The sequence below is a fragment of the Lampris incognitus genome, chromosome 3 (assembly GCF_029633865.1).
Source record: "Lampris incognitus isolate fLamInc1 chromosome 3, fLamInc1.hap2, whole genome shotgun sequence".
Lineage (NCBI taxonomy): Eukaryota > Metazoa > Chordata > Actinopteri > Lampriformes > Lampridae > Lampris > Lampris incognitus.
The window spans coordinates 55,874,046-55,900,810 of NC_079213.1; the positions used below are offsets into that span (position 1 = coordinate 55,874,046).

Sequence of the window (26,765 nt, forward strand, 5' to 3'; positions counted from 1 at the left end):
TGGGCGTCCCTACAGACACAATTGGCCGTGTCTGTGGGTGGAAGCCGGATGTGGGTATGTGTCCTGGTTGCTGCACGAGCGCCTCCTCTGGTCGGTCGGGGCGCCTGTTTGGGGGGGAGGGGGAACTGGTGGGAATAGCGTGATCCTCCCACGCGCTACGTCCCCCTGTTGAAACTCCTCAATGTCAGATGAAAAGAAGCGGCTGGTGACTCCCCATGTATGGGAGGAGGCATGTGGTAGTCTGCAGCCCTCCCCGGATCAGCAGAGGGGGTGGAGCAGAGACCGGGACGGCTCAGAAGAGTGGGGTAATTGGCCAGATACAATTGGGGAGAAAAAGGGGGAAAATGTTCAAAAAAAGAACCATGCCACTATCGGTGCATTGTTAGCTATTCTGTAACTTCCTGGGTGTTTTTTCCTCCTATACTCCATCTTTGTTCTGCCGTCACTCTTTCAACATAAGTCTGATGTCTCATGTACACATACAAAAACAGGTTGGGAAAAGGTTGCTAAAGAGCCACGAGCCAGAGTCCCAGCTTTGTCCTTGTTAATGAGGTTTGATAGAACAGGTTTGAATGGGAACAGTCCACATCTGTGTCTCACCCTGAAGACCCGCCTAATTAACTGCCTGATCTGGACACTAAAGGGGTGAATAAAACCGTCTTATTACTTTATTTTTTAACTGAAAACGAGTCATTAACCATCCACATCCATATGTTCTTTAATGATTAAAATGCTAATGAGCAGTTGTTTGAAAAGTACTGGGCAAAAACAACAAGAACAAAACACAAAGAAACCATAATGAGGCAAGGGCACAGCGGGGAAAAGATGAAACACAAAATATCAACACATACTTTACAGCTTGGAGCTGGCTGGTCTGTAATGTGCTGCATGGTGTGGAACTGTGTGGCGAGGTGTTGGCAACTAGGTCTGGCAGGCCTGCTGATGGTAACACTGCTCCTCACCACAGGAGTGCCTGGTAGTGACTACATCAACGCCAACTACATTGACGGCTACAGGAAGCAGAACGCCTACATCGCCACGCAGGGGCCTCTGCCGGAGACACTGAGCGACTTCTGGAGAATGGTGTGGGAACAGAGAACCAGCACCATCGTAATGATGACCCGTCTAGAGGAGAAGTCGCGGGTGAGGGTTTTATATATATAGTCAACTCACATAATAACATGCATGACTCACAGACCTGCCTCTACAAACCTCATCCCAGAAAAAATAACCCACGCATCAACAGCGATAGCATGTACTACCTTTCTAGGGTGCTAGTGCTGTCGTGCATGTTCTGGCCATCCATGAGTGTATTCTAATGCAGACTACACCATATGCATGGTCATGTGTCAGCTCTCTCCTCTGTCTGTCATTATTGAAAAATGGCTCATGCCGGTGGTTTAATACGACTTCTGCATGCCATAATAGGAAAATGTAACGCTGTTCTGGTATCCAAAATCGGTATGCATGCTAGTGAACTCGCTGAGTCTCACTCAGTCCTGAACCATAGATGAACCTGCCTGAACTTGTGGGAAGTTAGCGTCCAGGTGGTGTAGCAGTCTGTTGTTGGTCATGATTGATGACCTTTAAGGTTTACGTGGCCGGGGTGTCCGGGTAGCATAGTGGTCTATTCCGTTGCTGACCAACATGGGGATTGCCAGTTCAAATCCCCGTGTTAACCTCCGGCTTGGTCGGGCGTCTCTACAGATACAATTGGGCTCCTCTGGTTGGTCAGGGCGCCTGTTCGGGGGGATGGGAAACTGGGGGGAATAGCGTGATACTCCCACGTGCTAAGTCCCCCTGGTGAAACTCCTCGCTGTCAGGTGAAAAGACGCGGCTGGCGACTCCACATGTATTGAAGGAAGCATGTGGTAGTCTGCAGTCCTCCCCGGATCGCCAGATGGGGTGGAACAGTGACCGGGACGGCTCAGAGACTAGCGTGACTGGCCAGGTACTCGGTTGTGCTGATTTACCCTGTACAACATCAGGAAATTTAGACCATTCCTGTCTGAGCATGCAGCACAACTCCTGGTTCTGGCTCTTGTAATATCATTCATTGACTACTGCAACTCCTTACTGGCAGGTCTCCCTGCATGCACTTTCTCACCTCTGCAAATGATCCAGAACGCGGCAGCGCGTCTGGTCTTCAACCAACCCAAAACAGCACATGTCACTCTGCTGTTCATATCCCTCCACTGGCTCCCAGTTGCTGCCCTCATCAGATTCAAAACCTTAATGCTCGCTTACAAAACAGCAACTAAAATGGCTCCCACCTACCCAAACTCCCTCATTCAGGTCTACACTCAGTCTCGTTCACTACGCTCTGCCAATGAAAGGCACCTGGCACTTCCGTCACAACGGGTCCTCAGTCACTAGCCAGACTCTTCTCTTCTGTAGTTCCCCAGTGGTGGAACGAGTTACCAAACTCCATTTGATCCACTGAGCCCCTCTCCATCTTCAAGAAGAAGCTAAAGACCCAGCTCTTTCTCCAACGCCTCCACACCTGATGACATTAAAAAAAAAATTTTTTTTTAAATCACTTCTATGCACCTTTGCCTTTGTGCACTGCATGTTGACACCTACATGTCCTACTGGACTTGAACCTAGTTTTTTGACACTTGTGTTGTCACCTCCTGACTACTGACTAGATCCTTGCTTGTGTTGTATTAACTCTCAGATGCACGTCGCTTTGCATAAAAGTGTCTGCTGAATGAAATTGTAACGTTGTAAAATAAATTGTAAAATTTACACAGAACAGTTTTGACATGCACCAGAACCAATTCTGTAATGTGTTACTCTACAATACTGTAGAGTGACACATTAAGCACTTCCGATAACGAAATTTATCATTGTGTGGTGGCTCTACAATTGTTAATTTACCCTGAATCATGTTTTATAGGAGCAAAGCCAAACAACTGAAGGATTACTGAAAAGTTTATTATACTAGCTTTATTATTATTATTGCTATTATTATTATGATCATTATTATTGCTATTATGTTTGTAATATAAATATAATACTAGCTACATTCATTTGTATTCAGTTTTTAAAAAGATTCCAACACATTTTTGAAAAAAACAATATTGTAGCGAATTCGGGGGGGGCAGCTCGGGGAATCTTCGCCACAGCCGGGACGTCAACCCCGCAAGCGACTACGTTAACCAGTCGACTAAAGGTAACGTGTCTATTTATTCGTGTACGTTACACTACCCTCCTCCTTCGGGAAAGGGCGTCCCCAGCCGGTACGTCACAGCCGGGACGCGATCCCACTTTTGACACCAATGTAGCGAATTCGGGGGGCAGCCCGGCCGGACCGTCACAGCTGGGACGCGAACTCAGATCTCCCGCACCGCGGGCGACAACGTTAACCAGTCGACTAAAGGATCCGACTCGTTAACCAAGGGCTAAGTGAGTCTATTCATTCGTGATCGTTATATTGCCCCCTTCCTTCGGGATTCGCGTCCCCGGGAGTCGCCGCAGCCAGGACGCGAACCCGGGGCTCCCGCACCGCGGGCGACAACGTTAACCGCTCGACTAAAAGGTCCGATCCGTTGACCAAGGGCTACCGAGCCTAGTAATCCGTGATCGTTACATTACCCCCCTACTTCGGGAAAGGGCGTGCCCAGCCGGTACGTCACAGCCGGGACGCGATCCCACTTTTGACACCAATGTAGTGAAATGGGGGGCAGCCCGGCTGGACCGTCACAGCTGGGACGCGAACTCAGATCTCCCGCACCGCGGGCGACAACGTTAACCAGTCGACTAAAGGATCCGACTCGTTAACCAAGGGCTAAGTGAACCTATTCATTCGTGATCGTTATATTGCCCCCTTCCTTCGGGATTCGCGTCCCCGGGAGTCGCCGCAGCCAGGACGCGAACCCGGGGCTCCCGCACCGCGGGCGACAACGTTAACCGCTCGACTAAAAGATCCGATCCGTTAACCAAGGGCTACCGAGCCTAGTAATCCGTGATCGTTACATTACCCCCCTCCTTCGGGAAAGGGCGTGCCCAGCCGGTACGTCACAGCCGGGACGCGATCCCACTTTTGACACCAATGTAGTGAAATGGGGGGCAGCCCGGCTGGACCGTCACAGCTGGGACGCGAACTCAGATCTCCCGCACCGCGGGCGACAACGTTAGCCAGTCGACTCAGAGAGTTGCAGAATACTGGAACCACTGAGATGAACTGTCAGAGATGAATAACATTTTGTTTAAAGGCGAGAAAATCATCATACCTACCTCGCTCCGCACAGAGATGTTATCCTGGATACACACAGGACACAGGGGCATGGAGAAATGCAAGCAGAGAGCCCGTGACATGGTGTTCTGGCCTGGTATGAACAAGCAGATCGAGGAGATGGTTGGACAGTGCCCCACCTGTCTCACCTACAGACCGTCAAACACTAAAGAGCCCATGATCAGCCATAAGATCCCGGACAGGCCATGGCAAGTAGTCGCTACTGACTTGTTCACCTGGAATCATGACAATTACATCGTCACAGTGGACTATTACAGCAGATACTTCGAACTCGACAAGCTACAAAGCACAACATCCTCAGCTGTGATACGCAAGCTGAAGGCAACCTTCGCCGACACGGCGTACTGTTATTTCGGATAATGGACCTCAGTACTCAAGTATGGAGTTTGAGACCTTCACGAAGACTTGGGAGTTCACCCACACGACTAACAGTCCGCATTATCCCCAAAGCAACGGCCTCGCCGAAAAAGCAGTACAGATCGCCAAGTTGCTGATGGAAAAGGCCAAGGCTGACCAGAGAGACCCTTACCTGAGTCTGCTTGAGTATTGGAACACACCTGACGACAGCTTCAGATCACCAGCCCAGCTGCTCATGAGTCGTTGTCTACGCTCAATTCTACCCAACACACACCAGCAGCTTCAGCCCAAGGTCGTCAGTCACAGAGACACGCACGCCAGGAGAGGCCAACGTCATCTGCAGCAGAAAAGGTACTATGACAGGTCAGCGAAGCCGATGTCACAGCTGCACGAAGGACAACACATCAGACTCCAGGAGCACAGCTGTTGGAAACCAGAAGTTGTCATCCAGCCAGCGGATACCAACAGATCCTACCATGTCCGCACAGCTGAAGGACAGGAGTACAGACAAAACAGACGTCACCTCCTGGACACAAAAGAAACACACTGACACTCACACCAACACAGGCACTGACGAGAACTATGGTCAACTCACAATTCACAACACACCACACGTCTCAAATGCAGCGGCTGAGACAGCCTCAGAGACTGTCCCCTACCAGACAAGGTATGGACGAGCAGTGAAGCCCAGAGAGGTTATGGACATGTAATGTACAAGGGTGTAGGCGGATCGCTGCCCTTATCTAACAAAAAAAAATTATTGTAAAACGTTCTTGTGATTTGTATTACCTCTTAAGTGTTTGATTACTTACCGTAGTTTAATATGCATACAGTAACATTGAATGAATGATATTACCTGTTTTATTAAGAGTATTGACTCTATCAGTGATTACTATAAAATGTGTTTTCTTTCATCATGATTGTTCATATGTATGATATAGGACATGTGCTACTAATGTTGGGAGTCTAATGTTTGATTTCAATTTCTTAAGAAGGGGGATGTAATATTCTCTAGAATATAATAGCCCGTTTGGCTATAAGGTTGATGCGATACAAGCACTCCTATTGGCTGTTAAGTTAGCTGCAAGCTGATTGGTCCATCTGACGCATGAGGACGCAGGGGAACCACATTTTCGTCAGACTATGTTTAGCACTCACACGAGTCACTACTGCGGAGCTAGCCACTGTATGATTGTAACGTTCGTCACTGTTGAAATAAAGACACTGAACTATAAAGTCGTCGTCGGATCCCTCCAAACTGACAGAAAGTCAGACACTACCCCCCTCCTTCGGGAAGCGCGTCCCCGCGCTTAAGCATATCAGCTCCTTCACGCCTCAGGGCGCATACGCTTCCGATGGCCTTACGGTCTCACCATCCCACTTCTGACACCAATGTAGCGAATTCGGGGGGGGGGGGGGCAACGAACTGCCGCGGCGGGGAAGCGAACCCGTATCGCCCGCACCGCAGGAGACATCGCTAACCGCTCGACTAAAGGGTCAGACCCGCCAGCCAGTGGCCGGCGTGCCTACTTATCCATGCACGTTACAATACGTTTTGGATGAGTTGCAGTTTTCGCCTCTGGACGCTAGGGGGTGCAGTGACCCCACTTGCCCTAGGCAAACTACGCCCATGATTCCAACATAGACCCAGGTTATGATATCTAGAGCGAAATTCCTAGGTGGGATTACAGACATTAAAGCTTCTAAGAGTATTACATTTTAGGGTTATACCACAAGTTCTGATGCAAGTATTTGTGCAATATAACTCGATGCATTATAGTTATTGTTCACAAACCATCTCCGCCAACTGGACTTGATCAGGGCAACAGTTAAAACACGTTACACTATTACTGTTGTCACAACGAGGTCATTATGTTTCCACAACGAAGCCTCCCCCTACTCATTTGGGATTTTAAGAAGTTCTGCCTTTGAGAGTTTCGTTTAATTTCGAAGTCATTCATTGCATATGCTACAGTTATTAGCTAGCGTCACAGTACACACGCTCTTCTTCCTGTTTCTGGCGCCCGCGGCAGTTAGCCACAGTACACACGCGCAGAGAGCGAGAGAGAGAGGGAGAGAGAGAGAGAGAGGGAGAGGGAGGGAGAGAGAGAGAGCTACTCTGACTATTGAGTCAGTGACGACCGAAAGACGAGTTGAGTCGAGCGAGGTGCCGATTCACTCGATTTGATTCGACTTCGTGCAATTAAGGATTGTTCTTTAGTAACGGGATCATTTAAAACATGGAGAAATGTGTAACTGACATATATTACTACACACTGACCAGCCAGCCAAGGCATGGCAGCTGCCACACCCTGCTGACGCCCCTGAGTCAGTGAGGTTTCGTCACAGGTCAAAGGTCATCTAACCCTACCTGATGGAGGGAACGCCAGCAGCGGAGCAGAAAGGGCGTCGTCAGAGATGCGTCCTGGAGACTTCGTGTTGTGGTCCGACGCTTGACTTGACAGAAAAACCGACACCCCGCCGCAGTCACGTGGAGTCTGCTGAAGGGCAGACGGCAAACCGGAAGTCATTATTGTGGATGAGAGCAGGACGGTAAAATCAAAGGACACCGGCAAATTATGCCGACCTCCGCGACGGAGTTTACAACCGGATGTGACGTAGCACGTAAAAAATTAAGGATTAAATTATAGGAATCAGGAACACGTTGTCGTTTCACTTCATGCACTTGCGTACATGAAATGAAACGAAATGCTGTTTCCCCAGCCAGCCCACAGCAGCACAACACAAAGGCAAAAACACATCCAACCACTACAAGAACATCCATCCGTCCATCCATCATCCTAACCGCTTATCCTGCTCTCAGGGTCGCGGGGATGCTGGAGTCTTCCCCAGCTGTCATTGGGCGGCAGGCGGGGAGACACCCTGGACAGGCAGCCAGACATATCCAAACTAACGCTTAATCCAAACTAAAAATAAAAAATCACTGGCCAAGGGAGCGAACGCAACCAGGATGAACGTCGGAACTGCCGGTCTGCATGGGCTAGCAGTTAGTTTAGCCTGCCCCACTTCCGCGTCCTGTCAGACCGCCCTAGGTGTTTCCTCCTCAGGTACAGCCAGGACGAAGAAGACCAAGCTCTCCCAGCCAGACACCCTCGACACACCTCCTCACGACCACGTCAAAAACCCCACAGTCAACACCAGGTGAGGCCGCCGCCAGACCGCCCTCGGTGGTATCGGAACCGCCGGTCTGCATGGGCTAGCAGTTAGCTTAGCCTGCCCCGCTCTCGCAGCCGATCCAGTGCCAGCTCTCCCGGCTAACAAACGAAGACAACGCTTAGACACAGACGTGGACAAAGACACTGCAGGGACGGTACCGGGTGACACTGCTGCAAACGCGAATTCGCGCAACCATCTTCCCACACCGGAAGCGGAAGCTAGGTGTATAGGTATACGAGTTGACACGAACGCAAAACATTTGTGCAGTTTAATTATTTTTTGGCAAACAATGCGTCACCATGTAGGTTTGTTTTATTACCGTCTTGCCGTGCCGTCACACATTCTGTGGTTTTTCCCGTTTCGTTTTACCACCTGCTGTTTACTGGCTCCCGGGTGCCATGTGAGTGGTGAGTGCAGCATTATTCTGCCCCCTGATAACGGCACAGGATGAAAATACCCCTCAGGTGGCGAGGTTTATTTTGATATCATGTAGAGGGAGTATACGTCTTAGCAGCCCATGCACGCATCTTTAGTAAGGGTTGTATTTTCCTGTAATGTGGGGCAGAACCAGGAAGTCAAACCTGTGGATGTCATCACACCTGCCTTAGTGCCACTACCAAAGTCTGATGTCTCAAACATTCTTGTCTTATCTTATCTCAATGTCCTAAAGCTCATTAAAAATATATATGGGGGCAGTTGACAGAAACAAGGTCTCTTAAGCCAACAAGAGCTGCTGTCTGTGAGTTCCTCTGGCTCACTGAGCTGTGTGATGTGTCCTGATGTGAGCGGGTGGTGGCTTTGAACTCCACTAGGCCATACCCTCGCATCACATCTACCAGTGCCATGGACTAACACCGAGACACCTGCTGTGCACTAAGTGGCTGCAGGCTTCCCCCGGGACCCCCCTCGCCTGGCTCTGTGGCACAGAAGACCCCCATCTGTTCTGCCTGTGCTTCAGTCTCTCAATGTCCTAAAGCCAGGCCTCAGTCTCCAACTATGTGTCCCAGCCTCCCTTTCCTCTCATTCATCCTCCCTTTCCTCGCCATCAAGTCCAGCTCTGTTACACCCCTCAAGCTCTCCCTCCCCCTTCTACAGATAAACCCTATCTTCCTCATCTTCACTCCACTCCAACTGTTGGGATTTACTACAACTCTGTGTGTGTATGTGATAGGTAAAGTGTGACCAGTACTGGCCCAGTCGAGGCACAGAGACGTACGGGATGATCCAGGTGACCATGTTAGACACTGTAGAACTGGCTACCTACAGCGTGCGCACCTTTGCCCTCTACAAGGTGAGCACTATACATATCCATGTACTGAGAAAGTATCTCTCACGATACTTTCTACTATCTACTGTGTTGTTTCCCAGCTCAAGGAAGAAAGATATGGTAAAAATTCTATGTCTTGGACTTAACTGGGGGAAAATGCTATGGTTGAATGGTTCTTTAATGTTTAAAATGTTTTCAGGAAAGGTGCTTTATACCTCTGATAACGTTTAGAGCATAAAAAGCCATTTTTTCTGTGAAATTACAGAATGGTTCTAGTGAGAAGAGAGAGGTTAGGCAGTTCCAGTTCATGGCCTGGCCAGACCATGGAGTCCCCGAGTACCCCACCCCCACCTTGGCCTTTCTACGCAGAATCAAGGCCTGTAACCCCCCAGACGCAGGACCTTTAGTGGTCCACTGCAGGTAAATGACCTTTCACATTAGAACCACTGAGGGCAGACTAGTACTGAAGTCAAAGTGAAAACCTGGGAAAACCAGTTTTGTTGTTCATCTTGCCTTGGCCAAGCCTATCTCATGAAACAGCAAGGACATCTGACTGTTCAGGGCATGCTAAGAGCCATAATCTAATTGTTTTGTGCATTTTTTCTTTTTTTTTAAATACCAATGCTGTGTCAGTGCTGGTGTTGGCCGGACGGGCTGCTTCATTGTGATTGAAGCCATGCTAGAGAGGATGAAACATGAGAAGTCGGTGGACATTTATGGCCATGTGACATGCATGAGAGCCCAGAGGAACTACATGGTTCAGACGGAGGACCAGTACGTCTTCATACACGAGGCGCTGCTGGAGGCGGCAAGCTGCGGTCTCACCGAGGTCCCTGCCCGCAACCTGTACGCTCACATCCAGAAACTCACCCAGGTCGCTCCTGGAGACACCGTCACTGCCATGGAACTGGAGTTCAAGGTAACAGCCTTGTCAGTTGTTTGCTTGTTTGTGGGCGGGGATTCCCAGACGGGGTAGGAAAGTGAGTCGGCAGAGCTCATCAAAGTCCGTCTGACTGTGCATGATGATGCAGTGGAAGCTATGGGGAAAAGGAGGGATTTTCATCTTGAGTCTGTATTAGTGTGATGAATTCCCTCTCCGAGGAGCAGCCTTCTGCTGCAAGAGCTTATCAGGAGAGCTGAGGACGAGAGGCTGAGAAGGAGGGAGCAAGAAAGAGAGGCAGAGAGGAAGTGATAGAGACGAGCCGCTGGTCTGACAGTGTGGAGATAAAGCCTGAATGTGTCTCTCCACCACACTGAGCAGCTTGACCAGATCCTTGCAGCAGGACATGCCACAGCCCAAACTGTTTCTGCTTAAACCTGTTCAAGCCAGCAGGATGGTTGCATAATTAGGTTTTGAGCCACAGCTCACTGCAAATTTGTCTCACTTGCATTTTCTGAAATTGACACTTGCTTTTTGCAGTTCAGAGGAATCACATTAGGACCAGTCAGCAAAGCTGGCAGAAAAAAAACCCTCTCTAATTTAGAGGATGGCTTTCACAAGTTTTGTTCTCTCTCTTTTTATGTGGGCTGGCACAGGCTCCTATATCTCAGTACGCAGCCATCTGAAATGCATGTGGTTTGTTGTGACTCGGCGGTGTGTGTGTGGCAGAGGCTTTAACGTGGGGTGGCAGGAGGCTTTTATTTGAAGTCAGAGAACAAACAGGCTCGGCTCAAAGTGAATCATTTTCACACATCACCAGATGTTTTAACTGCCTCTGACAGCGTCGTTCGTCTACCAACTCTGCTAGGACTGCTTATGGAGCACTTTGAGAGACTGATAGGCTGGCTGGGGGCAGGCGGGCATCGCTGTGGCTGTAACCGTCATCATGACCGCTTTGGATTTTCAAAGTTTTATAACTGTGAAAAAAAAGATACAGACCTGCTGCTCCCTGAATTGAAAATTGCATATATTTGCATTTAAAATGATGATTTGCACACCAAAAAAAGTTATGATAAGATCTACCTAAAACGACCATGAGCGGTCAAAATGACCGTCTCGTAATTTGTGCGTGATGGTGCGCATCATGTCAGTATTTATGACGTGTGTTGGTCGCATCATTTCCTTTGTGAAGTTCATTGCTCTGTCCTAGAAATACTAGCGCCCTCCAGTGGAGAGAAATAATATAAACTGGATGTGTGATGATGTCCAACATGTCTGGTTACAGACACCGTTACAGACGCACCATGACTACCACCGAGGCGTTGCAGTATTTACAGGCGTTGGACAGCGGCCATTTTAAATTGTTTAAAAACGGTATTATAGTTGTTAAAATGTTAACTTTGGTGTCAGTTAGTTTCATAACAGACACACTAACATATGTAATGCATTAATATCTCAACTGGGTATTTATCTTGACACAATATAGAGTTTAAAGCCTGGCCGTCATTTTGACCGCCCATGGCGGTGTTAGGTCGGAGTGAGATCCCGGTTGTTCTGATGGCTCTGGTGTTTAATAGTTCCCTGAGTGTGTGAGATGTTCCTCTACTCTGTCCACAGAAACTGGCCAGCTCTAAAGCTCATACCTCAAGATTCATCAGTGCCAACCTGCCCTGCAACAAGTTCAAGAACCGGCTGGTGAACATCATGCCTTTCGAGTCCACCCGTGTCTGTCTGCAGCCCATCAGAGGGGTTGAAGGCTCCGACTACATAAACGCTAGCTTCATCGATGGGTACAGGTAAGCTCAACGGAGCGCTTCTGCCACGGAAAACAAAGAAAAAGGACTAAGAAAAGGAGAAGCAGAGGGAAAGAGTTAAAAAAAAAACAGTTGAAGTAAGATCTGGTAGTGTGAGTGAGAAATGTGCTTACACAGTCGGCCCTCTAACTTGTAAGGAGGTGGGCCTCTTCTTCTGCAGCTGACAGCAGTGAATTATGGGCAGATATAGAGGTGAGTTTTCCTGCCTCCTACGCGTTGTGCTGTCAGTTGTCAAAATAAATTGGTCTCGTTGCCATTGTTATTCACTCTCTCATGAGCCTCCTGCCATACACGGGGGAGCCTGTTTATGAGCAGCGACAAGCCAGAGAAATAAATTGATTCCAGTATGTCTGCACGTGAATACAATGACCACATAACTGTTATTTTCCATGAATGGCTGCTTCCTAGTGAGGATTTTATTCAGAGGAATACTATTCTGTAGGGCTGTTAGGTATTTAAAGTGGCCAACGTGTGTGGGGTAGAGACAGACTGTCAGACAAAGTGTGTGGATATTGTGACGCTGTGTGTTTTCTGGGCCTGCATACACACGAGTTGGGACTGGGGTCCCGCTGAAGTGTTAGGTCAGGGAACCTCTGGCCCCTCAGAAATACATGTCATTGTTGGAAGTGTGAGCGCTGCTACTGGAAATAATCAACACAGCAGCTGCATAATGGAAAGGTGAACAAACCACAGTAAAGATGTCCTCATTTTTCCTGATGGGTTTTCCTGATGGGTTTTGCTGATGGGTTTTCCTGATGGGTTTTGCTGATGGGTTGGGTTCCACGTCTGTTGGAAGCTGCATGCTGGTGCCTAATGAAGCCCCCTGGGTGCCTCCACCTGAGGGAAGAGTGGGGAGGAAGCAGCACAAAGGGGAAGAAAGGGTGTCCTGTAATTCCTCTCTAATTCCTACCATGGTAGTGAAGGGTGAGTTGCGATAGCGTGAGCTCCAGTAGTCTCGGACAGGTTTTTCAAGTGAGCGCAGTGGATTAGGATGGCTCAGAGAGAAGGAGATAGCTGTGATTACAACGGTTAGCGGAGGTGTCCGGTGACCTCTGAATGGCATCTGTAAGTCACTCACGTCATGTGCAGCAGCAGTGATGGAGATCAGGTCGCAAGCTTTCAAAGTAATATGAATAAGTTGATATGAAAACACACATGGGTAGACGTGAAACCCCGGTAAGGTCTCTGGTGACCAGGCTTTTTATTATTTCCTGGGGAGGAATTGTTGTTACAGTGCAAGTGACAGATTACACGGTTCACTTTGTTTAGCAATGCATCTGATTCATGACATAATTCATTACATAAACCATCAGCAGAGGGTACAAGATAAGAGGGCAATTGACAGAGTAGTACCCACATACCTAGTACCCACAAAATACAAAGTGGTTTAGGCTTTCCAGTTCGGATCTAGTCCTTCTACCACAGAGACTAATAGCCATGTAACAGCTCTTCTAGTTTTACAAGCTGCATAACTATACCTTTAACAGAGACAGAAACTTTAACAGAGACAGAGGCAGAAACTTTAACAGAGACAGAGACAGAAACTTTAACAGAGACAGAGACAGAACCTTTAACAGAGACAGACAGAAACTTTAACAGAGACAGAAACTTTAACAGAGACAGAGACAGAAACTTTCAAAGAGACAGAGAGAAACTTTAACAGAAACAGAGAAAGAAACTTTTACAGAGACAGAGGCAGAAACTTTAACAGAGACAGAGACAGAAACGTTAAAAGAGACAGAGACAGAAACTTTAACAGAGACAGATGCAGAGACAGAGATGGGGACAGAAACTTTAACAGAGACAGAGGCAGAAACTTTAACAGAGTCAGAGACAGAAACTTTAACAGAGACAGACAGAAACTTTAACAGAGACAGATGCAGAGACAGAGACAGGGACAGAAACTTTAACAGAGACAGAGGCAGAAACGTTAACAGACAGAGACAGAAACTTTAACAGAGACAGAGACAGAAACCTTAACAGAGACAGAGGCAGAAACCTTAACAGAGATAGAGACAGAAACTTTAACAGAGACAGAGGCAGGCAGAAACTTTAACAGAGACAGAGGCAGAAACTTTAACATAGACAGAGACAGAAACTTTAACTGAGACAGAGGCAGAAACTTTAACAGAGACAGAGACAGAAACTTTAACAGAGACAGAGGCAGAAACTTTAACAGAGACAGAGACAGAAACTTTAACAGAGACAGACAGAAACTTTAACAGAGACAGAAACTTTAACAGAGACAGAGACAGAAACGTTAACAGAGACAGAGGCAGAAACTTTAACAGAGACAGAGACAGAAACTTTATCAGAGACAGGGACAGAAACTTTAACAGAGACAGATGTAGAGACAGAGGCAGGCAGAAACTTTAACAGACACAGAGGCAGAAACTTTAACAGAGACAGAGACAGAAACTTTAACAGAGACAGAGGCAGAAACTTTAACAGAGACAGAGACAGAAACTTTAACAGATGCAAAGACAGAGACAGAAACTTTAACAGAGACAGAGACAGAAACTTTATCAGAGACATGGACAGAAACTTTAACAGAGACAGAGAAAGAAACTTTAACAGAGACAGGGATAGAAACTTAAACAGAGACAGAAACTTTTACAGAGACAGAGACAGAAACTTTGACAGAGACAGGCAGAAACTTTAACAGAGACAGAGGCAGAAACCTTAACAGAGACAGAGACAGAAACTTTAACAGAGACAGAGACAGAAACTTTAACAGAGACAGAGACAGAAACCTTAACAGAGACAGAGACAGAAACTTTAACAGAGACAGATGCAGAAACTTTAACAGAGACAGATGCAGAGACAGAGACAGGGACAGAAACTTTAACAGAGACAGAGGCAGAAACCTTAACAGAGATAGAGACAGAAACTTTAACAGAGACAGAGACAGAATCTTTAACAGATGCGAAGACAGAGACAGAGACAGAAACTTTAACAGAGACAGAGGCAGAAACTTTAACAGAGACAGACAGAATTTTTAACAGAGACAGAAATTTTAACAGAGACAGAGACAGAAACTTTAACAGAGACAGGGACAGAAACTTAAACAGAGACAGAAACTTTTACAGAGACAGAGGCAGAAACTTTAACAGAGAAAGATACTTTAACAGAGACAGAGACAGAAACTTTCACAGAGACAGACAGAAACTTTAACAGAGACAGAGGCAGAAACTTTAACAGAAACAGAGACAGAAACTTTAACAGAGACAGAGACAGAAACTTTAACAGAGACAGAGGCAGAAACCTTAACAGAGACAGAGACAGAGACAGAAACTTTAACAGAGACAGATGCAGAAACTTTAACAGAGACAGATGCAGAGACAGAGACAGGGACAGAAACTTTAACAGAGACAGAAACTTTAACAGAGACAGAGACAGAAACTTTAACAGAGACAGAAACTTTAACAGAGACAGACAGAAACTTTAACAGAGACAGAGACAGAAACTTTAACAGAGACAGAAAGTTTAACAGAGACAGAAACTTGAACAGAGACAGAGACGGAAACTTTAACAGAGACAGAGAGAGAAACTTTAGCAGATGCAAAGACAGAGACAGAAACTTTAACAGAGACAGAGGCAGAAACTTTAACAGAGACAGTGACAGAAACTTTAACAGAGACAGAGGCAGAAACCTTAACAGAGATAGAGACAGAAACTTTAACAGAGACAGAGGCAGGCAGAAACTTTAACAGAGACAGAAACTTTATCAGAGACAGGGACAGAAACTTTAACAGAGACAGATGTAGAGACAGAGACAGGGACAGAAACTTTAACAGAGACAGGGACAGAAACTTAAATAGGGACAGAAACTTTTAACAGAGTCAGAGACAGAAACTTTAACAGAGACAGAAACTTTGACAGAGACAGGCAGAAACTTTAACAGAGACAGGGACAGAAACTTTAACAGAGGCAGAAACTTTAACAGAGACAGGGACAGAAACTTTATCAGAGACAGAGACAGAAACTTTTACAGAGACAGACAGAAACTTTAACAGAGACAGGGACAGAAATTTAACAGAGACAGAGGCAGAAACCTTAACAGAGACAGAGACAGAAACTTTAACAGAGACAAAGGCAGAAACTTTAACAGAGACAGAGACAGAAACTTTATCAGAGACAGAGACAGAAACTTTATCAGAGACAGGGACAGAAACTTTAACAGAGACAGAGACAGAAACTTTAACAGAGACATATGCAGAGACAGAGACAGGGACAGAAACTTAAACAGGGACAGAAACTTTTAACAGAGTCAGACACAGAAACTTTAACAGAGACAGAGACAGAAACTTTGACAGAGACAGGCAGAAACTTTAACAGAGACAGGGACAGAAACTTTAACAGAGACAGAGACAGAAACTTTGACAGAGACAGGCAGAAACTTTAACAGAGACAGAGACAGAAACTTTATCAGAGACAGAGACAGAAACTTTCACAGAGACAGACAGAAACTTTAACAGAGACAGGGACAGAGACTTTAACAGAGACAGAGGCAGAAACCTTAACAGAGACAGAGACAGAAACTTTAACAGAGACAGAGGCTGAAACTTTAACAGAGACAGAGACAGAAACTTTATCAGAGACAGAGACAGAAACTTTCACAGAGACAGACAGAAACTTTAACAGAGACAGGGACAGAAACTTTAACAGAGACAGAGGCAGAAACCTTAACAGAGATAGAGACAGAAACTTTAACAGAGACAGAGGCAGGCAGAAACTTTAACAGACACAGAGGCAGAAACGTTAACAGAGACAGAGACCGAAACTTTAACAGATGCAAAGACAGAGACAGAGACAGAAACTTTAACAGAGACAGGGACAGAAACTTAAACAGAGACAGAAACTTTTACAGAGACAGAGACAGAAACTTTAAAAGAGACAGAGACAGAAACTTTAACAGAGACAGATGCAGAGACAGAGATGGGGACAGAAACTTTAACAGAGACAGGGGCAGAAACTTTAACAGAGTCAGAGACAGAAACTTTAACAGAGACAGACAGAAACTTTAACAGAGACAGATGCAGAGACAGAGACAGGGACAGAAACTTTAACAGAGACAGAGGCAGAAACGTTAACAGACAGAGACAGAAACTTTAACAGAGACAGAGACAGAAACCTTAACATAGACAGAGGCAGAAACCTTAACAGAGATAGAGACATAAACTTTAACAGAGACAGAGGCAGGCAGAAACTTTAAGAGTGACAGAGGCAGAAACTTTAACATAGACAGAGACAGAAACCTTAACATAGACAGAGGCAGAAACCTTAACAGAGACAGAGACAGAAACTTTAACAGAGACAGAGGCAGAAACTTTAACAGAGACAGAGACAGAAACTTTAACAGAGACAGACAGAAACTTTAACAGAGACAGAAACTTTAACAGAGACAGAGAAAGAAACTTTAACAGAGACAGAGACAGAAACGTTAACAGAGACAGAGGCAGAAACTTTAATAGAGACAGAGACAGAAACTTTATCAGAGACAGGGACAGAAACTTTAACAGAGACAGATGTAGAGACAGAGGCAGGCAGAAACTTTAACAGTGACAGAGGCAGAAACTTTAACATAGACAGAGACAGAAACCTTAACATAGACAGAGACAGAAACTTTAACAGAGACAGAGGCAGAAACTTTAACAGAGACAGAGACAGAAACTTTAACAGATGCAAAGACAGAGACAGAAACTTTAACAGAGACAGAGACAGAAACTTTATCAGAGACAGGGACAGAAACTTTAACAGAGACAGAGACAGAAACTTTAACAGAGACAGGGACAGAAACTTAAACAGAGACAGAAACTTTTACAGAGACAGAAACTTTGACAGAGACAGGCAGAAACTTTAACAGAGACAGAGACAGAAACTTTAACAGAGACAGAGGCAGAAACCTTAACAGAGACAGAGACAGAAACTTTAACAGAGACAGAAACTTTCACAGAGGCAGAAACTTTATCAGAGACAGGGACAGAAACTTTAACAGAGACAGAGGCAGAAACATTAACAGAGACAGAGACAGAAACTAACAGAGACAGACAGAAACTTTGACAGAGACAGAAATTTTAACAGAGACAGAGATAGAAACTTTAACAGAGACCGGCGGAAACGTTAACAGAGACAGAGGCAGAAACTTTAACAGAGAAAGAAACTTTAACAGAGACAGAGACAGAAACTTTCACAGAGACAGACAGAAACTTTAACAGAAACAGAGGCAGAAACTTTCACAGAGACAGACGGAAACTTTAACAGAGACAGACAGAAACTTTAACAGAGACAGAGACAGAAACTTTAACAGAGACAGAGGCAGAAACTTTAACAGAGACAGAGACAGAAACTTTAACAGAGACAGAGGCAGAAACTTTAACAGAGACAGAGGCAGAAACTTTAACAGAGACAGAGAACGAAACTTTAGCAGAGACAGAGACAGAAACCTTAACAGAGACAGAGACAGAAACTTTATCAGAGACAGGGACATAAACTTTAACAGAGTCAGAGACAGAAACTTTAACAGAGACAGACAGAAACTTTAACAGAGACAGAGACAGAAACTTTAACAGAGACAGAGGCAGAAACCTTAACAGAGACAGAGACAGAAACCTTAACAGAGACAGAGACAGAAACTTTCACAGAGGCAGAAACTTTATCAGAGACAGGGACAGAAACTTTAACAGAGTCAGAGACAGAAACTTTAACAGAGACAGACAGAAACTTTAACAGAGACAGATGCAGAGACAGAGACAGGGACAGAAACTTTAACAGAGACAGAAACTTTAACAGAGACAGAGACAGAAACTTTAACAGAGACAGAAACTTTAACAGAGACAGACAGAAACTTTTACTGAGACAGTGACAGAAACTTTAACAGAGACAGAAACTTTAACAGAGACAGAGACAGAAACTTTATTAGAGACTGGGACAGAAACTTTAACAGAGTCAGAGACAAAAACTTTAACAGAGACAGACAGAAACTTTAACAAAGACAGAGACAGAAACTTTAACAGAGACAGAGGCAGAAACCTTAACAGAGACAGAAACTTTAACAGAGACAGAGGCAGACACTTTAACAGAGACAGACAGAAACTTTAACAGCGACAGAGACAGAAACTTTAACAGAGACAGAAACTTTAAAAGAGACAGAGACAGAAACTTTATCAGAGACAGAAACTTTAACAGAGACAGAGGCAGAAACTTTAACAGAGACAGAGGCAGAAACTTTAACAGAGACAGAGAACGAAACTTTAACAGAGACAGAGACAGAAACTTTAACAGAGACAGAGACAGAAACTTTATCAGAGACAGGGACAGAAACTTTAACAGAGTCAGAGACAGAAACTTTAACAGAGACAGACAGAAACTTTAACAGAGGCAGAGACAGAAACTTTAACAGAGACAGAGGCAGAAACCTTAACAGAGACAGAGACAGAATCTTTAACAGAGACAGAGGCAGACACTTAATCAGAGACAGAGACAGGAACTTTAACATAGACAGAGGCAGAAACCTTAACAGAGATAGAGACAGAAACTTTAACAGAGACAGAGGCAGGCAGAAACTTTAACAGAGACAGAGACAGAAACTTGAACAGAGACAGAGGCAGAAACTTTAACAGAGACAGAGACAGAAACTTTAACAGAGACAGAGACAGAGACAGAAACTTTAACAGAGACAGACAGAAACTTTAACAGATACAGAGACAGAAACTTTAACAGAGGCAGAAACCTTAACAGACACAGAGACAGAAACTTTAACAGAGACAGATGCAGAGACAGAGACAGGGACAGAAACTTTAACAGAGGCAGAAACTTTAACAGAGACAGAGACAGAAACTTTATCAGAGACAGGGACAGAAACTTTAACAGAGATAGAGACAGAAACTTTAACAGAGTCAGAGCCAGAAACTTTAACAGAGACAGAGACAGAAACTAACAGAGACAGGGACAGAAACTTTAACAGAGTCAGAGACAGAAACTTTAACAGAGACAGAAACTTTAAGAGAGACAGAGACAGAAACTTTAACAGAAACAGACAGAAACCTTAACAGACACAGAGACAGAAACTTTAACAGAGACAGATGCAGAGACAGAGACAGGGACAGAAACTTTAACAGAGGCAGAAACTTTAACAGAGACAGAGACAGAAACTTTATCAGAGACAGGGACAGAAACTTTAACAGAGACAGAGGCAGAAACTTTAACACAGACAGAGACAGAAACTTTATCAGAGACAGGGACAGAAACTTTAACAGAGTCAGAGACAGAAACTTTAACAGAGACAGACAGAAACTTTAACAGAGACAGATGCAGAGACAGAGACAGGGACAGAAACTTTAACAGAGACAGAGACAGAAACCTTAACAGACAGAGGCAGAAACCTTAACAGAGATGGAGACAGAAACTTTAACAGAGACAGAGGCAGGCAGAAACTTTAACAGAGACAGAGACAAAAACTTTAACCGAGACAGAGGCAGAAACTTTAACAGAGACAGAGACAGAAACTTTAACAGATGCAAAGAGAGAGACAGAGACAGAAACTTTAACAGAGACAGAGGCAGACACTTTAACAGAGACAGAGACAGAAACTTTATCAGAGACAGAGGCAGAAACCTTAACAGAGATAGAGACAGAAACTTTAACAGACACAGAGGCAGGCCGAAACTTTAACAGAGACAGAGGCAGAAACGTTAACAGAGACAGAAACAGAAAGTTTAACAGAGACAGAGGCAGAAACTTTAACAGAGACAGAGACAGAAACTTTAACAGATGCAAAGACAGAGACAGAAACTTTAACAGAGACAGAGGCAGAAACATTAACAGAGACAGAGACAGAAACTAACAGAGACAGACAGAAACTTTGACAGAGACAGAAATTTTAACAGAGACAGAGATAGAAACTTTAACAGAGACAGGCGGAAACGTTAACAGAGACAGAGGCAGAAACTTTAACAGAGAAAGAAACTTTAACAGAGACAGAGACAGAAACTTTCACAGAGACAGACAGAAACTTTAACAGAAACAGAGGCAGAAACTTTCACAGAGACAGACGGAAACTTTAACAGAGACAGACAGAAACTTTAACAGAGACAGAGACAGAAACTTTAAAAGAGACAGAGGCAGAAACTTTAACAGAGACAGAGACAGAAACTTTAACAGAGACAGAGGCAGAAACTTTAACAGAGACAGAGGCAGAAACTTTAACAGAGACAGAGAACGAAACTTTAGCAGAGACAGAGACAGAAACCTTAACAGAGACAGAGACAGAAACTTTATCAGAGACAGGGACAGAAACTTTAACAGAGTCAGAGACAGAAACTTTAACAGAGACAGACAGAAACTTTAACAGAGACAGAGACAGAAACTTTAACAGAGACAGAGGCAGAAACCTTAACAGAGACAGAGACAGAAACCTTAACAGAGACAGAGACAGAAACTTTCACAGAGGCAGAAACTTTATCAGAGACAGGGACAGAAACTTTAACAGAGTCAGAGACAGAAACTTTAACAGAGACAGACAGAAACTTTAACAGAGACAGATGCAGAGACAGAGACAGGGACAGAAACTTTAACAGAGACAGAAACTTTAACAGAGACAGAGACAGAAACTTTAACAGAGACAGAAACTTTAACAGAGACAGACAGAAACTTTTACTGAGACAGTGACAGAAACTTTAACAGAGACAGAGACAGGAACTTTAACATAGACAGAGGCAGAAACCTTAACAGAGATAGAGACAGAAACTTTAACAGAGACAGAGGCAGGCAGAAACTTTAACAGAGACAGAGACAGAAACTTGAACAGAGACAGAGACAGAAACTTTAACAGAGACAGAGACAGAAACTTTAACAGAGACAGAGGCAGAAACTTTAACAGAGACAGAAACTTTAACAGAGACAGAGACAGAAACTTTAACAGAGACAGACAGAAACTTTAACAGATACAGAGACAGAAACTTTAACAGAGACAGAGGCAGAAACCTTAACAGACACAGAGACAGAAACTTTAACAGAGACAGATGCCGAGACAGAGACAGGGACAGAAACTTTAACAGAGGCAGAAACTTTAACAGAGACAGAGACAGAAACTTTATCAGAGACAGGGACAGAAACTTTAACAGAGACAGAGACAGAAACTTTATCAGAGACAGAGACAGAAACTAACAGAGACAGGGACAGAAACTTTAACAGAGTCAGAGACAGAAACTTTGACAGAGACAGAAATTTTTACAGAGACAGAGATAGAAACTTTAACAGAGACAGGCGGAAACGTTAACAGAGACAGAGGCAGAAACTTTAACAGAAAGAAACTTTAACAGAGACAGAGACAGAAACTTTCACAGAGACAGACAGAAACTTTAACAGAGACAGAGGCAGAAACTTTCACAGAGACAGACGGAAACTTTAACAGAGACAGACAGAAACTTTAACAGAGACAGAGACAGAAACTTTAACAGAGACAGAGGCAGAAACTTTAACAGAGACAGAGACAGAAACTTTAACAGAGACAGAGGCAGAAACTTTAACAGAGACAGAGGCAGAAACTTTAACAGAGACAGAGAACGAAACTTTAACAGAGACAGAGACAGAAACCTTAACAGAGACAGAGACAGAAACTTTATCAGAGACAGGGACATAAACTTTAACAGAGTCAGAGACAGAAACTTTAACAGAGACAGACAGAAACTTTAACAGAGACAGAGACAGAAACTTTAACAGAGACAGAGGCAGAAACCTTAACAGAGACAGAGACAGAAACCTTAACAGAGACAGAGACAGAAACTTTCACAGAGGCAGAAACTTTATCAGAGACAGGGACAGAAACTTTAACAGAGTCAGAGACAGGAACTTTAACAGAGACAGACAGAAACTTTAACAGAGACAGATGCAGAGACAGAGACAGAAACTTTCACAGAGACAGACAGAAACTTTAACAGAGACAGGGACAGAAATTTAACAGAGACAGAGGCAGAAACCTTAACAGAGACAGAGACAGAAACTTTTAACAGAGACAGAGGCAGGCAGAAACTGTAACAGAGACAGAGACAGAAACTTTATCAGAGACAGAGACAGAAACTTTATCAGATACAGGGACAGAAACTTTAACAGAGACAGAGACAGAAACTTTAACAGAGACAGATGCAGAGACAGAGACAGGGACAGAAACTTTAACAGAGACAGGGACAGAAACTTTTAACAGAGTCAGAGACAGAAACTTTAACAGAGACAGAGACAGAAACTTTAACAGAGACAGAGACAGAAACTTTGACAGAGACAGGCAGAAACTTTAACGGAGACAGGGACAGAAACTTTAACAGAGACAGGGACAGAACCTTAAACAGGGACAGAAACTTTTAACAGAGTCAGAGACAGAAACTTTAACAGAGACAGAGACAGAAACTTTAACAGAGACAGAGGCAGAAACCTTAACAGAGACAGAGACAGAAACTTTAACAGAGACAGAGGCAGAAACTTTAACAGAGACAGAGACAGAAACTTTATCAGAGACAGAGACAGAAACTTTCACAGAGACAGAAAGAAACTTTAACAGAGACAGGGACATAAACTTTAACAGAGTCAGAGACAGAAACTTTAACAGAGACAGACAGAAACTTTAACAGAGACAGAGACAGAAACTTTAACAGAGACAGAGGCAGAAACCTTAACAGAGACAGAGACAGAAACCTTAACAGAGACAGAGACAGAAACTTTCACAGAGGCAGAAACTTTATCAGAGACAGGGACAGAAACTTTAACAGAGTCAGAGACAGGAACTTTAACAGAGACAGACAGAAACTTTAACAGAGACAGATGCAGAGACAGAGACAGAAACTTTCACAGAGACAGACAGAAACTTTAACAGAGACAGGGACAGAAATTTAACAGAGACAGAGGCAGAAACCTTAACAGAGACAGAGACAGAAACTTTTAACAGAGACAGAGGCAGGCAGAAACTGTAACAGAGACAGAGACAGAAACTTTATCAGAGACAGAGACAGAAACTTTATCAGATACAGGGACAGAAACTTTAACAGAGACAGAGACAGAAACTTTAACAGAGACAGATGCAGAGACAGAGACAGGGACAGAAACTTTAACAGAGACAGGGACAGAAACTTTTAACAGAGTCAGAGACAGAAACTTTAACAGAGACAGAGGCAGAAACCTTAACAGAGACAGAGACAGAAACTTTAACAGAGACAGAGGCAGAAACTTTAACAGAGACAGAGACAGAAACTTTATCAGAGACAGAGACAGAAACTTTCACAGAGACAGAAAGAAACTTTAACAGAGACAGGGACAGAAACTTTAACAGAGACAGAGGCAGAAACCTTAACAGAGATAGAGACAGAAACTTTAACAGAGACAGAGGCAGGCAGAAACTTTAACAGACACAGAGGCAGAAACTTTAACAGAGACAGAGACAGAGACAGAAACTTTAACAGAGACAGAGGCAGAAACACTAACAGAGACAGAGACAGAAACTTTAATAGAGACAGAGACAGAAACTTTTACAGAGACAGAGACAGAAACTTTGACAGAGACAGAAACAGAAACCTTAACAGAGATAGAGACAGAAACTTAACAGAGACAGAGGCAGGCAGAAACTTTAACAGAGACAGAGACAGAAACTTTATTAGGGACAGAGACAGAAACTTTCACAGAGACAGACAGAAACTTTAACAGAGACAGATGCAGAAACTTTAACAGAGACAGATGCAGAGACAGAGACAGGGACAGAAACTTTAACAGAGACAGAGGCAGAAACCTTAACAGAGATAGAGACAGAAACTTTAACAGAGGCAGGCAGAAACTTTAACAGAGACAGAGACAGAAACTTGAACAGACACAGAGGCAGAAACTTTAACAGAGACAGAGACAGAAACTTTAACAGAGACAGAGGCAGAAACTTTAACAGAGACAGAGACAGAAACTTTAACAGATGCAAAGACAGAGACAGAGACAGAAACTTTAACAGAGACAGAGACAGAAACTTTAACAGAGACAGGGACAGAAACTTAAACAGAGACAGAAACTTTTACAGAGACAGAAACTTTTACAGAGACAGAGACAGAAACTTTGACAGAGACAGGCAGAAACTTTAACAGAGACAGAGACAGAAACTTTATTAGAGACAGAGACAGAAACTTTCACAGAGACAGAAAGAAACTTTAACAGAGACAGGGACAGAAACTTTAACAGAGACAGAGGCAGAAACCTTAACAGAGACACAGACAGAAACTTTAACAGAGACAGAGGCAGACACTTTATCAGAGACAGAGACAGAAACTTTAACAGAGACAGAGGCAGAAACCTTAACAGAGATAGAGACAGAAACTTAACAGAGACAGAGGCAGGCAGAAACTTTAACAGAGACAGAGGCAGAAACTTTAACAGAGACAGAGAACGAAACTTTAACAGAGACAGAGACAGAAACCTTAACAGAGACAGAGACAGAAACTTTATCAGAGACAGGGACATAAACTTTAACAGAGTCAGAGACAGAAACTTTAACAGAGACAGACAGAAACTTTAACAGAGACAGAGACAGAAACTTTAACAGAGACAGAGGCAGAAACCTTAACAGAGACAGAGACAGAAACCTTAACAGAGACAGAGACAGAAACTTTCACAGAGGCAGAAACTTTATCAGAGACAGGGACAGAAACTTTAACAGAGTCAGAGACAGGAACTTTAACAGAGACAGACAGAAACTTTAACAGAGACAGATGCAGAGACAGAGACAGGGACAGAAACTTTAACAGAGACAGAAACTTTAACAGAGACAGAGACAGAAACTTTAACAGAGACAGAAACTTTAACAGAGACAGACAGAAACTTTTACTGAGACAGCGACAGAAACTTTAACAGAGACAGAAACTTTAACAGAGACAGAGACAGAAACTTTAACAGAGACAGAAAGTTTAACAGAGACAGAAACTTGAACAGAGACAGAGACGGAAACTTTAACAGAGACAGAGAGAGAAACTTTAGCAGATGCAAAGACAGAGACAGAAACTTTAACAGAGACAGAGGCAGAAACTTTAACAGAGACAGTGACAGAAACTTTAACAGAGACAGAGGCAGAAACCTTAACAGAGATAGAGACAGAAACTTTAACAGAGACAGAGGCAGGCAGAAACTTTAACAGAGACAGAAACTTTATCAGAGACAGGGACAGAAACTTTAACAGAGACAGATGTAGAGACAGAGACAGGGACAGAAACTTTAACAGAGACAGGGACAGAAACTTAAATAGGGACAGAAACTTTTAACAGAGTCAGAGACAGAAACTTTAACAGAGACAGAAACTTTGACAGAGACAGGCAGAAACTTTAACAGAGACAGGGACAGAAACTTTAACAGAGGCAGAAACTTTAACAGAGACAGGGACAGAAACTTTATCAGAGACAGAGACAGAAACTTTTACAGAGACAGACAGAAACTTTAACAGAGACAGGGACAGAAATTTAACAGAGACAGAGGCAGAAACCTTAACAGAGACAGAGACAGAAACTTTAACAGAGACAAAGGCAGAAACTTTAACAGAGACAGAGACAGAAACTTTATCAGAGACAGAGACAGAAACTTTATCAGAGACAGGGACAGAAACTTTAACAGAGACAGAGACAGAAACTTTAACAGAGACATATGCAGAGACAGAGACAGGGACAGAAACTTAAACAGGGACAGAAACTTTTAACAGAGTCAGACACAGAAACTTTAACAGAGACAGAGACAGAAACTTTGACAGAGACAGGCAGAAACTTTAACAGAGACAGGGACAGAAACTTTAACAGAGACAGAGACAGAAACTTTGACAGAGACAGGCAGAAACTTTAACAGAGACAGAGACAGAAACTTTATCAGAGACAGAGACAGAAACTTTCACAGAGACAGACAGAAACTTTAACAGAGACAGGGACAGAGACTTTAACAGAGACAGAGGCAGAAACCTTAACAGAGACAGAGACAGAAACTTTAACAGAGACAGAGGCTGAAACTTTA

General features: G+C 44.1%; 1 protein-coding gene across 1 annotated transcript in view; it reads left to right on the forward strand.

Moving 5' to 3' along the window:
* The window catches only part of ptprfa (protein tyrosine phosphatase receptor type Fa), a 360,408-nt gene that overhangs the window by 315,866 nt on the left and 17,777 nt on the right, over positions 1-26,765 (forward strand). The window contains exons 23-27 of the mRNA XM_056277009.1: positions 968-1,143; positions 8,964-9,083; positions 9,325-9,479; positions 9,693-9,978; positions 11,557-11,735. Of these exons, the coding sequence (XP_056132984.1) occupies positions 968-1,143; positions 8,964-9,083; positions 9,325-9,479; positions 9,693-9,978; positions 11,557-11,735 (916 nt within the window). The remainder of the gene's footprint in view (positions 1-967; positions 1,144-8,963; positions 9,084-9,324; positions 9,480-9,692; positions 9,979-11,556; positions 11,736-26,765) is intronic.